Source organism: Asterias amurensis, chromosome 11, assembly GCF_032118995.1.
Source record: "Asterias amurensis chromosome 11, ASM3211899v1".
In the NCBI taxonomy this organism is placed as follows: Eukaryota; Metazoa; Echinodermata; class Asteroidea; order Forcipulatida; family Asteriidae; genus Asterias; species Asterias amurensis.
In genome coordinates this window covers 8525295-8538251 of record NC_092658.1, presented here as the reverse complement: position 1 = coordinate 8538251, position 12957 = coordinate 8525295, and the positions used below count along the sequence as shown (strand labels likewise).

At 39.2% G+C, this 12957-nt stretch overlaps 1 protein-coding gene across 2 annotated transcripts; it reads left to right on the top strand.

Moving 5' to 3' along the window:
• Positions 1-527: 527 nt before the first annotated feature.
• On the top strand, positions 528-6940 carry LOC139944616 (uncharacterized). 2 transcript variants are annotated; one of them, XM_071941674.1, is made up of 6 exons: positions 528-838; positions 1054-1320; positions 2710-2874; positions 4095-4431; positions 4816-4889; positions 5340-6940. In XM_071941674.1, exons 1-6 carry the CDS (start codon positions 660-662, stop codon positions 6295-6297), a joined length of 1980 nt encoding a protein of 659 aa, XP_071797775.1. In that variant the 5' UTR covers positions 528-659; the 3' UTR covers positions 6298-6940. The 2 variants fall into 2 exon arrangements, with proteins under 2 accessions (XP_071797775.1, XP_071797774.1); XM_071941673.1 differs by having other exon boundaries at positions 3993-4431.
• The last annotated feature ends 6017 nt before the right edge of the window (positions 6941-12957 follow it).

Genomic DNA, 12957 nt, shown 5'->3' with positions numbered 1-12957 from the left:
AAAAGTGCCCTGAGCGGACAGTATTGCATGGCGGACACAATTGCATCTTACACCGCCTCCCTCAGCACCATTTTTCTGTAAGGCTACTCGGCGGCGCCTACATCAAAAATTTTAATAATATTGTGCTTGTCAATGAGGAAATTTTTGTTCTTCTAAATCCATTCAAAAAAGGTATCCTTATTTATAAACAAATTAAAAAATAAAGTGAGGATGACAGTTCTATTTAACAGAAGAAAACAAAAAAATGAGCCCCGTTAACCGAAGTGAGGTCAAGAAAAAAAATGCGCACTCCAAGTTGGGTTTAATCACGTTACGTTACGTTTTAAGTTATGAGTATGAGGAATGCGGCCGGGTAAGCATTCGTGACGCATTTTTCTTATGCGCGCGCCCCAAACGTCACGCTACTTTTAGCGCCCTACTATGTCGTCACAAATAACTTTTTAGTCAAACCGTCAAATTTTAGTGTTACCTGAGGAACACCACTCATCATATAAACAAATTGCACCAGAAAGCTGTTTGTTCTCGTGTAGTTCACAGTGCGATTTGTTCAGTGTTTTTGCATTCATTGAGACAATATTATTACTGAAGAAGCTTTTGAAGCAAAAAGTGTTTTCCAAGTTCTCTTTTTGAATTTTGATAAATAATTATCTAATCTGCCGATGAAATTGGAAAGGATGTGTGGCGAAGAGGAGGTTTCATCAGGGCTGACTGTTTCTTCAACTACAAGGTCCGACCGTGTCGAGATACCAAAGAATGTTCCTGCAGAGATAACTGGGTGTGGTCGAACCAAAGGTGCGAGCCCGGTTTATTTGGTGCTGAACTCAGCCAAAAACAAAAGGTAAGAGGCAGGATCTATAGAATAATTTTAGCTTATTTGACCTTTCTCTAACAGAGTATCACTATCTTTATGATTCAATAAACCCAAATATTATACCAACATGGTACAAAAATACATCGGGTATCTAATGTCGCACATAAGACATAAATTAAAATTGCGCTGAAATGTTTTATTTATAATTATAAAAAAATATATATATATATTTTTTTATTTAGATGTCACGCAGAGAAGAGAAAGCCAAAGAGGTTTGCCTGGCTGGGCAGGATGTTCAGTTGCAGGCAGATCGACCCTCTGACATCAAAGGATGATGATATCCAACTAGAGCCAGACTCAAGTCGGAAATCTGCATTTCCTTGTGGAGGTATATCTCAGTCAAACGGCCGTCTCACGGGTCTTGCACCTGTGAGGGGCCAGTTGGTAATTTCGTCAACTTCTCCACCCTCAGACCAAAACAAACTGTCGAAGAATGTTGCGTCAACGAGGTGAGCTTGGATCAAAACTCACGAATAAAACTCAATTGATTATACAAGTAATAATTTGTGTAATCTGAAGATCACGCTAAGTTTTGTTTCTTTGATACTTGTTATAGGGGTCTTTGTTCAACAACAAATCATTTTAAGTTACCAAGTGAGTTTCCCTCGTGGTTTATATTTGATATCTGAAATAAGACGTCGAGTCTCCTTCAGGAGATGGCTGCCGCATCACAGTTGTATCGCAAACTTGGGTTTGATCCCTGGCTGTCTACATGACAGCTGGCACCCCAAACAAAATAATATTGACAAAACAGAGAGACTGCCAACATGGGGCTATAGATAGCTCAGTTTTTGTACTATCCGGAGGACAAAATTGCATATGCAATAATGTACGCCGGATGGTTTTGCATAAGCAATCGTGTCCACCCGGACGCTGCTGCATAATGCAATATTGTGTCCGCCCGGACAAATTTGCATAAGCAGCTGTGTCCGCCCCGTGCAAAACCGTCCGTGCAGTAAATTAAAGGAACACGTTGCCTTAGACCGGACGAGTTGGTCAAAACAAAAGCGTTTGTAACCGTTTTTTATAAAATGCATATGGTTGGAAAGATGTTATAAAAGTAGAATACAATGATCCACACAAGTTTGCCTCAAAATTGCGTGGTTTTCCTTCTACTGTGCGAACTAACATGGTCGGCCATTTATGGGAGTCAAAATTTTGACCCCCATAAATGGCCGACGTGTTAGTCGACGAGCTAAAAGGAAAACCACGCAATTTCGAGGCATGTTTGTGTGGATCATTGTATTCTACTTTTACAACATCTTTCTACCCATATGCATTTTATAACAAACGGTTACAAACGCTTTCAAAGACCAACTCGACCGATCCAAGGCAACGTGTTCCTTTAAACCATAATGCCCTTGATCGACGGATCACGTTCGCTATGTTTTTTTCACAAGCTAAGTAAATGTCATGAATGACATGGTAATGTTCGGCCGTTGGGTATTCGCTGCAATCATAAAACACGTGAATATTCATGCTGCATACTACGTAGGTTCAGTCATGTACTTGTCCATCGGACGAATTTGGCATAACCCCCGGACAGAATTACATATGCAAAAGTGTCCGCATATGCAAGAGTGTCCGGAGCGGACAGTATTGCATGGCGGACACAATTACATCTTACATCGGTGTACCAGAAAATTCTGTCCGCCGGAGTTTGTACAAAGTTTGCCGTATATGGGAACAGAATCTTCTGCCACACCGACGCACGTTTCCAAAGGTCGTTGGTTCAAATCCTGCTCAAGTCAGTTTTTCTTTATTCAACCCCAAATCTTTTTTAAATTTCCTTGAAAGTTTCCCTTGTGATTAACTTGTTTATACTTTTTATTATATAGATCTCGTTCAAAAAGAAAGCATCGGCTATTCAGGTCTAATAAGATAGGCATTCTGAATGAATTTGGCATCAGAACTGAGCTCCACCGGGCGCAGACTCATACGGATATATCTGTGTTTAATACATCGAACAGCCGTCGAGAAATTACAAGTTCAAAAACAAACAGGTTAGTATAAACATAAGATTACACTCCTTGTTTCGCGGTATTGGTATCTTTGTTTGAAGTGTTTACGCAAGATGTTTACTCTTCACCTATTACTTGTTACAATGAAAACAACAGTTTTGTTCTTAAAGGAACACGTTGCCTTGGATCGGACGAGTTGGTCAAAATTTATGGGAGTCAAAATTTTGACCCCCATAAATGGCCGACCTGTTAGTCGACAAGGTAAAAGGAAAACCACGCAATTTCGAGGCATGTTTGTGTGGATCATTGTATTCTACTTTTAAAACATCTTTCCAACCATATGCATTTTATAAAAAACGGTTACAAACGCTTTTCAAAGACCAACTCGACCGATCCAAGGCAACGTGTTCCTTTAATAATCGCTAATCAACCAAACTAAAAAAATAAAATAAAAACATAAACAAACACAGGAATGAAGTTCAACAACATCATCACAAAAGTATCACTCCTTGACCAGGGAATTTATATTATTTACGTTGTTTATTTGTTTATTTATAAAAACAAATCTTCAAATCTTCGTTCTCTTTGTAAACATATGAACAACTTTTGTCTGAATTTCAACCCTTCTTGCTTTGGGTGCGTTCGATCAGCTTCCCTTGGTCTACCCCGCGGTACTCACTCGGGTGAGCCCCTGACAAGAGCTAAACACACGACCACTCACCGCTCTCGTGGTGACGTCATGCACCTGGGGCCAGCCCCAAGTGACCCGTTCCACAAGCAGGGCACTGGAGGGCTGACCCGGGTGAGGCCCTGGAATGACGTCAAAGCTATTCGAATGCACCGGGGGCAGACCGGAGTCGACCCAGGGAAGCTAAACGAACGCACCCTTTGTTTGATGGCACCAGCATGAGCCCACGAGGCACAAACTCGGTCCCAACTCCACTCATTGGTGTTTAATGTATTCGGTAGTGTGGACAAAGTTACGTAACTCGTTCTTTATTGTACAAACTAGTCAATGGAGTCCAACGCAGATGGTTACGGGCCAGCTGTTTAGTACTTGAAACCACAATTCAAGTTCGTTGTTGCGTGACCAAGAGCTTTAGCTGGAAAGGTCTAGTGCGAACAACGACCGCCTTGTCAATACATGTATATCAATTTAGTTTTAGCGTGAATGAAAAGAAGGTTTTCCGTCAGAAAAATGGCAAGTTGTATATCAACAGAAATCAACTCTTGAAGTTTATAAAACCAACTTTGTGTACCAGCCCTCGTCCAGTGCTAGCTACACTTTGGGGAATTTTCACCGGGTGCTTCAGACGGAAGGAGGGCCGAAACAAAGGTGAACCCTACAGCTACAATACTTCAGCATCTAGCAACATCAACGATGACGACCGGGCGGTCAGCAGCAACTGCACCCTGGCCCTGCCTCAATATCCAGGTGGTGAGATAGCCGAGTGTTACACCGTGGACTCAGAAAAGACTTCATCAGGATCCCAAATGTTTGGCTTTGGTAGCGGGGGTGAAAGTATTTGCACTGAAAGACGCACCATCATGGGACAAGTAATATCGGGACCGAAAGAAGAGACCCACCATAGTTGCAAAGTAAGTCAGCTGTTGATTGTTTGTTTTTGTCTGTCTTTAAAATAATTCTGTGGAGATTGTCTAACAAACAAACACAGATTCATAGACTCAAAAGATGCCCTATTGACTGGCTCTGTAGTTCGTCTCATTATGACAAAAAAACAATCATAATTATGTATTAACCAACCCGGATAAACAATTTTACAAGGGTCGATTACCCGCATCTTACTCTGATTTAAAACAATTTCAATGAAATTTGAAAAATAACTTTGGAACTTTGGATTTGTTTTTCCAAGATGTAACGAAACGATACGGCCGGCGTCTTAAAACGAGTTCAAACATTTGGGGTTTTGGCTTCTCATTTAACACTTTTACTTTTGTTTACCGGATCTGTCCTTTCTGTAGAGACGAAAGACTGTTGCCAACAAGCAAACATCAGTAGATGCTGCAGACCTACAAAGAACAGCCGTAGAATTACAGTGAGTATATTTTCATCAACTTCAAAACAACCAAACAGTTTTTGTTTAAACTTTTCACCATCTAGTCAGTATACCATGTTCTATAGTCTTAGTCTTGGTGGACTATGGGCAGCTCTTGTCTAAAGACACCACCTGGATAGAGACTGTGATATTAAACTGAAAGAATGACAACTTTCTTAAATGAAACAAAAGACACACACACAAATGTAAAACCTACAATCGGTCCCTTATTGAGACCTTCTCGAGACCTACGATACATACGGGGGCTTCTTTGTGATGTGACTTTTCAAATAGCAAAGGAAGAAGTTTACTAGAAGCAATTAAACTAACAACGCAGAAGTCGTATTAATGAAAATCGGCTGGTTACGTTACGACTTTCTTCGTGTCTAAAACAAACATACCCTACAAACATGTCTAATTTGCTTTTGATATGTATCTCCTTTTTGCTAGGCTCGGACATATCATCAAACCCAATGTCATCAAACTCCCCGCCATCACAAAGCTCCCAACCATAACGTCATCGGATACCGTCCAAGACCATGCTCTGCCGTACCCAACTATTAACGAAAAAGACCTGCGTCGTGCCAACAAGGAGGGACGCCCTCTAGTGCTTGGCCGAGGCCAAAGTGGTGTAGTCCGGTTAATGAGGTACCACCAATCGGATGGAAGTTCCTCATTGGTTGCAGTCAAGAGATTAATAAGTGGCACCTCGTCTGGTACCCAAGTTGCTCTTATGAGAGAGATCAGAGCGATGCTTGATGTCGAACAGTGCCCCATCTTCCCTCGGGTGGTAGGTGTTATTAACAAGCAGTCATTTGCTCAGGAGTACATTGGTAACCCAAAGAGTTTAGCTTCATTAAGCATCACCAAGGCACTCAGAGGTAGACCCCAGATATCACTCTTAAACTGGATATTGATCATCACTGACGTCGTCGAAGGTTTGTCGGCACTCCACCAATCAGGATGGGCTCATTGCGACATACAGACTAATAACGTGTTGCTATGGAAGAACTGGGGCAGAAAAGAGGCGATAACCAGATGGGAAGCTCGGATCATTGATCTGGGAAATGCGAAGTGGTTGGAAAGTTCGCGATGCCTCAGTTTGTCATCGACCGAGAAGGAAACGTACTACCGTAATTGCAGACATATCCCTGCCGAGGTTGTGGAAGGCCAAGCCCCGTATAGTATCGCCTCTGACATACACAGCCTCGGTGTTTTGATTACAGACATTGCCAGTAAGATAACATCACTGACTGCTATCTTACCGTTGGCTGATTCGTGTACAACACTAGACTACAAACTCAGACCTTCCACCCAGTTGTTTATGAAGGATCTTGATACATGGTGTTATGATCAAACAGGCTGCAATATATCGCAGTTGAAAAGTCAGATTATTACATATGTCTGAAGGATTCAATATTGCTGTCAATAACTTTCATTGTTCGTCTCAGCTGGTTCCATGGAACCCTGTGGTGCTTTTGTTTGTAGCAAAACTTATCAAGATCTGAAGTCTACACGACTATCTTTTAATGTTGCCCGTATACCACTGTATGCACCATTTTTCTGAACTCTACAACAACTTCAAATTCCTTTATAATCTATATGAATCGTTTTGCTTCCAAACTACCTGACAGTCACTTATTTGTTTTTTTCCAAAGGTAATGGTTTGATATCGTCGTGTTATTTCAAACTTCATGAATGCATTTTTTTAATCAGGAGGGAAAAATTTTGATGATCAAATAGATCTCTATAGTAGAAGGCGGATGTACTTGAGAAACTGCTTTAGAAAAAAAAATGCAAAATTGTTTCTAGTTAGGAAATTCTTAAGTTTGGGTTTGAAAGGGTACGAAAATGTGCCACACTGTCGTACCGACTATTGTTTTGAAATAATAATTTGTATACGCTTGTTTTTAAAACATCAAAATTAACCATGCCTGCTTTAAGATGGGGGAACACATTTTGAAGGAAATTTGAATCCTTTTTTACTGAACCAGTTTTTATGGAATTCGGGATCAGATTAACTTTTAAATCAGTGTTGACCATGTTTTTTTTTTAAATCGATCCTAGTTTTTAAAATAGTGCTAATGTCAAAAAATGAGATTTTCAATAGATCAAAGTATTCAATGGGTTATATATTTTTTAATTATATGGGAAAGGCATTATTTTTTTAAGATTCAAGTCTAATCCTGTTTTGGGACTGAATCCGGGGCCAATTTTTATAGAGCTGCTTAAGCACAGAAAGTAGCTAAGCAGAACAATATTATGCTTACCAGATTATGGTTAGCAGCCAAAATACTTTTCCACATGTACAGTATGTGCTTGGTAGCAGGTCTTTTTTGCTTAGCAGAACAACTGTTTTCTGCTTTTGCAGCTCCGTACAATTGGGCCCTGATGGTTTTATTCAGGGATGAGAACTCATAACTGTTATGAATGTGGATGGTGTTTACCGGCAAAGAGTCTCAATATTTCGGCTTCCATATTTTGCAGAAAAATAATGCATGGAGACACCGAAGCGTTTACTTTTTGTACTGTATTATCGAGAGAACATTAAAGGATTGTATCTTTGTCAACATCATGCAATCAAAATTTGAAGTTCGTTTCATTTTTGTGTGTATGCAGTTGGTTGGTTGGAAGTATGTGTAAGTCTGTATTGAATGGACCGCCAACATGATAATCCAGTAGGGCCTATGGGGATCTATTTCTAATTTTTATTTATAAAGATTTTGAATGACTGTCACCTGCGTCGAAGTATACGCTCTAGGTTCTGCTTATTAAAACAAAATTGTGTCCCGAATCTCATTTCTCTTTTGCGTTTCTCAATATATGTTGCAACCCTCTTGGTTTATGGTTAATTTAAAAAAAAAATTAAATACATGTACTCAATATTGCGTTTCAGCGACATAATTACATTTTAATTTCCCAATTTAAACAGCGTTCTTATATCAACTTTCCTGTTATAAAAAAAGTTTGTACCGTCCCATCCAGCGATCTTGACAGCTAGAGTTGACTGTATTCCCCAATCAATTAGGCTATACGGAGTCTCGAGCCTCCCAGTGATCTTGGTTATAGTGCTGGCCAAGCCAGTGTCCCGTTTCAGCATATCAACAAATGAGGTATCTTTGTCATTGCAAGCTTGTGAGACGGCATTGACGAGATCTACATGCCTTGCCCTATTTTACATGTATATAGCTGTCATGGCAAAACAGCCCAACTCGAAAAGTGACTTTTTGAGAGAAGCATGGTCCAGAAACCGAGATGAAAGTGTAAAAAGGGGCCCAGACATCCATTTATATGCCTAGACTTGTCTCTTTATTTGTGTCACATTTATTTTGAATCAGGGTTAAAATCCTTGTGAATGGCAATCATTTCACGTTTTGAAAGGTGAAATCGTTTCACCAGAGGGCGTTTATCTAAACTCTGACCGCGTCAACAGGCGCTCACGGTCGGATTTCAAAAGAAGAACATCGTCGAGGCGGAGACCACGCACTCTTCGCTTAAACCAGATACTTTCTTCGTCAACATGATTATTGTATTCTCAGGTGATATTCCATAGCTGACATTTTCCTTTTTTCCTCTAATTCTACAAACAGACACTCTTGTAGTATTACAGAGTCTTGTCCTTTTCATTATTAGAGGTTTGTGCAGACACACGCCTGTTGTAGGCAAGGAGGAAACTCTATCGTTGTAATCAATGACGACCGTGATCGTGTTCCTTTTACACAGCACACTTTACGGAGTATTTTTTAGCTCCTCACGTCTATGGATAGGTTGGTTACTGCGGTGTTGTAGGTTTTGAGTATTATGGTTTTTTTTCGCCGTGGTACCTGTGGGAGAAGTTGTCACTATATTTCAACTTGCGTATTGTTCTCTTTAAAAAAAAAAGAATTATTTCTCCCCAGTATTTTGAGTAGTTACCAATAATATGACCTAACCTTTAGATTGGCTGCTGTATTGTTTGCTTGTTTTTTGTTTTTGTTTTCTTCGATTTTTGTTATTTTTTAATATGAAACGAAATTGTTGAAATTGTCTCAAGATACTTATCAATTTCCGCCATTGTAACAAGGTATAAATATTATGAATGATGCGCCAAAGCCAGGGCTAAACATAAACGGTCAGAATTTCCTTTAAAACATGTCCTGTTCATCTTTAAATTTCACAGACTAGCTGTACGGGTGTAGCCTTTCACTCTTCCCAAAATCATACAAGCAGTTTACCTGTAATAATAACATTTAAGCTTACTGCCAATCGCTACAATATCCACCACTCAAACACACTAAACGCACATTGGAACTTCCATGCTTATTTTGGGTTCTTATTATTAAAGGTAGTGGACACTATTAATAATTGTCAAAGACTAGCCTCCACAGTTGGTGTATCTCAACATATGCATAAAATAACAAACCAGTGAAAATTTGAGCTCAATCGGTCGTCGAAGTTGCGAGATAATAATGAAAGAAAAAAACACCCTTGTCACACGAAGTTGTGTGCATTTAGATGGTTGATTTCGAGACCTCAAGTTCCAAATCTGAGGTCTCGAAATCAAATTCGTGGAGAATTACTTCTTTCTCGAAAACTATGGCACTTCAGAGGAAGCCGTTTCTCACAGTGTTTTGTACCATCAACCTCTTCCCATTACTCATCACCAAGAAAGGTTTTATGCTAATAATTATTTTGAGTTATTACCAATAGTGTCCACTGCCTTTAACGCATTAATTTTCAAGAAACGGTAGTATACAGCAGCCTGCCATACACCAATCGATCTTCGCCTCCATCCAACAGATTCCTGAAGGATTCTCTTTCTTCGCATTCTCCCTTTCATCCCACGACTGTTTCTTGTCGAGGCACCCCTTCCCACAATTGAAAGCATTACATTGACCAATATTGCAACATATTAATTAGGTCATATGTATACATTTTTGTATAAGTCAATGCGCTTTTGATATTGTCACCTTTCTTTGTACTAATATTTGACTCTAATTTTGAACTATTTTCAAAAAAGAGTATGGAATAAAGGTCATAGTGATTTAAATTCAATTGACACATGTAGCAGCCGTCGGGTTTTCCCTGACGACAAGAAGCGAGGATCGGAGGAGAGCGTGCATCCTTTCACTGAGTTCATTATATGTGACTACACACAACACGGTACAAGCAGCTGGTAGGATGACGTCATCTACATAACACCAACCACTGAATGAAGTCTGATGCGGGATTTGCTTGTATTATTAATACCGAATCATTAATGAGAAAATCTCGCGGGACTTCATTATTTACGCGGATAAAATAGCATCATTTTGTTTACACAGCCTGATTTCATAACGTCTGCATCGAACGATGTTATCTCCCGATGAGGTAAGAGGAATTAATATTACTTTAAAAAATGTCATCATTTTTAAATAGCTCATTCATCCCGTTGGGATAAAACAAAAATTCTTTAAATGCTGTGGAAGAATGGTCGGCATCCACTTGACGGCTTGGGATTTGGAATGTTGTACTTTAATGGGGTAGGTGGATGTAGAATTAAACGGACTCCGCGGCAGTAGATTAAAGCAAGACAATTCTCTAAGAACAACTCTACCTGGCAAGTAGATACACACATGGTGTTACCGCAAACCAAATATACATTAAACGGATGATGTGTAGATGTTTTATACATAGATACAAATTAATACGCAGACAAATTCTAATCATTTATTGATTGCCGCAGCCTCTGAAAACTGTTTTCTTGCCAAAGCAATTGTGGCAGACAAGTCATGGGGTAGAATGGATGTAGAACTAAACGGTTGATGTGAAGAGATTATAGTGTCATATCCAGCGGAGATGGGTTCCATTGTGGATGGTTTGTAGATGAACGAGGTTGGGGTCTCGAATACATATCTTCCCGGGGGACCTGGATGAAAATGACGGCAGGGTTCTGTTTAGGGACTGGCCTCCTGACGGAAGAGCAGTGTAGATGGCTCCGTTTAAGTGTTACATGAAGGACACATTATGCAGCTGATGCACTGTTCTGTGATCATGCTGTGGCATAAACTGATAACGCAATTTAAAGTTTGTTAGTTTTATTGGGCACTGATTCGAAAGACTAACAATAATTTCAAATCGACGCTTTATCAGTGCATATTAAAGGTATGTCATTGATTGTCCTAACACGTTTGGCTTGTCCTAAACACAAATATTTCATACCATAAAGCAATGGCCAGATGTGGCCATACAAAGTGAGATATTACAGAAGTTTTAACTGGTGCAATTTTTCCAACGTCCGACCAATGCTTAGTACACGCACTCCGTAAGTGGAATTCGAACCGCACGAAAAAAGAAAACGAGTAGTAGGCCAAATAGAACTTGTTATTGTTCTGTTTCATTTTTCAAAACCACGAACCTCCTTTTACTGACTTTATTCATCATTTTCCAGAAGATGGTCAGAGCACACTGACCGAATTGCGAGCAGTACAAACAGGCTCTTCTCAGAGCCACCACTACTCATAAAAGAGATTTTACATAGTGTCACTGCAAACGTTATTTAGGCCTACTTGGATTTACTTCATAAGGTGTTTCCAGACAGATTCTACTCCCAATCCTAAACCTATTCTTTTATCGCCGTAGACAATATTTAATAAAATCTTATCATCGATTTATTTTTTCTTCATATTTATGTCCAGACCCTCACTTGTCCAAGCTTCGCGAGACCATTGGCAGCTGCGCACTCCCTAATTGTGACAACCTTATAGAGCAAGGAGGACATGACTTAAATGTCATGGACAATTATTGGTAATTACAAGAATTATTGTTAGCATAAGAACTTACTTGGTAATGAGCAATGAAGAGCTGTTGATAAGTAAAACAAAACATTGTGAGAAACGGCTTCCTCTGAAGTAACGTATAGCTTTTGAGAAAGAGGTAATTTCTTACTCAATTTTAAAAGAATTCAGGCCTGGAGCCTTTTAACAGGCATCTGAAAGAAGTACAAGGGTATGTTTTATTTCATTATTCTCTTGCAATTTCGATGACCAATTCCTGAGCCCAATTTTCCACAGAGCTTTAATTCTGTGCATAGAGAAAGGACCTGCTCTATATTTTGTTCTAAGCATGTTGGGATACACCAAGTGAGAATACCGATCTTTGACAATTACCAACCGTGTTCAGTGCCTTTAAAACAGACTACGATGGCAGCCAACAATTATCTGTCTTACGTCATAATAACACTATTGATAATTATCTGCCCTTTGTGAATTTTAATGAAACACTAATTATATTAAACTGGAGCGACGGCAGCCAACCCTTTCATGCATACCCGAAGCCCATTGTTGTTTGAACTGACTGTTAATCTCCCTTGGTTGATCCAGGACAAAGGCATAGTCTCTTTCCTATAGGACAAAAATTAACCCAATTCAATTCAATTCAATTCAATTCAATTCATTCTTAATGGTCCTACCATGGACGAAAATTACTTTGCATACATGCAATACACGAAATATTTACACACATTCATAATAATAAGTAATGTTTGAAGCTTTGCATGGTGTGGAGAAATAAGAAGAAACTATAATTATTATTATTAAACTTGCGGGTTCAACCATGTGTAAATCTCTTAGGGCGAGTGTTGGCTCTGAAAAGAGCCGGTTGGGTCTTGACGTATACTCTGCTCGCGAAAACTATTTATTTATAGTTTCTTCTTTAATATCCATAATAATATGATACTTCTGAAAATAAATTAAATGAGTTAAACAATAAACCACAAAATAAACAACAACGAATCAAAAGAACCAATTGAACAACGGAAAATTAATAGAAACCAGTCGATTGGTTTATTTTTTTATAGCATTTTTATGCCAGGAAGGATGTTCAGAACTCTTTAACGTTGCTGTCCCTGTATGAGTAATGCTATGTCAATAGCAAAATTTAGCCAGCAGATTATTCTGTTAAAGGCAGTGGACACTATTGGTAATTACTCAAAATAATTATTAGCATAAAACCTTATTTGGTAACGAGTTATATGGAGCTGTTGTTGATAGTATAAAACAATGTGAGAAATGGCTACCTCTGAAGTAACATAGTTTTCGAGAAAGAAGTA

Coding starts and splice junctions, on each gene's coding strand:
- LOC139944616 (XM_071941673.1), top strand. CDS start 660: ATGAAATTGGAAAGGATGTGTGGCGAAGAGGAGGTTTCATCAGGGCTG. Junction 839..1,053: donor AACTCAGCCAAAAACAAAAG/GTAAGAGGCAGG, acceptor TTTTTTATTTAG/ATGTCACGCAGAGAAGAGAA. Junction 1,321..2,709: donor AAGAATGTTGCGTCAACGAG/GTGAGCTTGGAT, acceptor TTTATTATATAG/ATCTCGTTCAAAAAGAAAGC.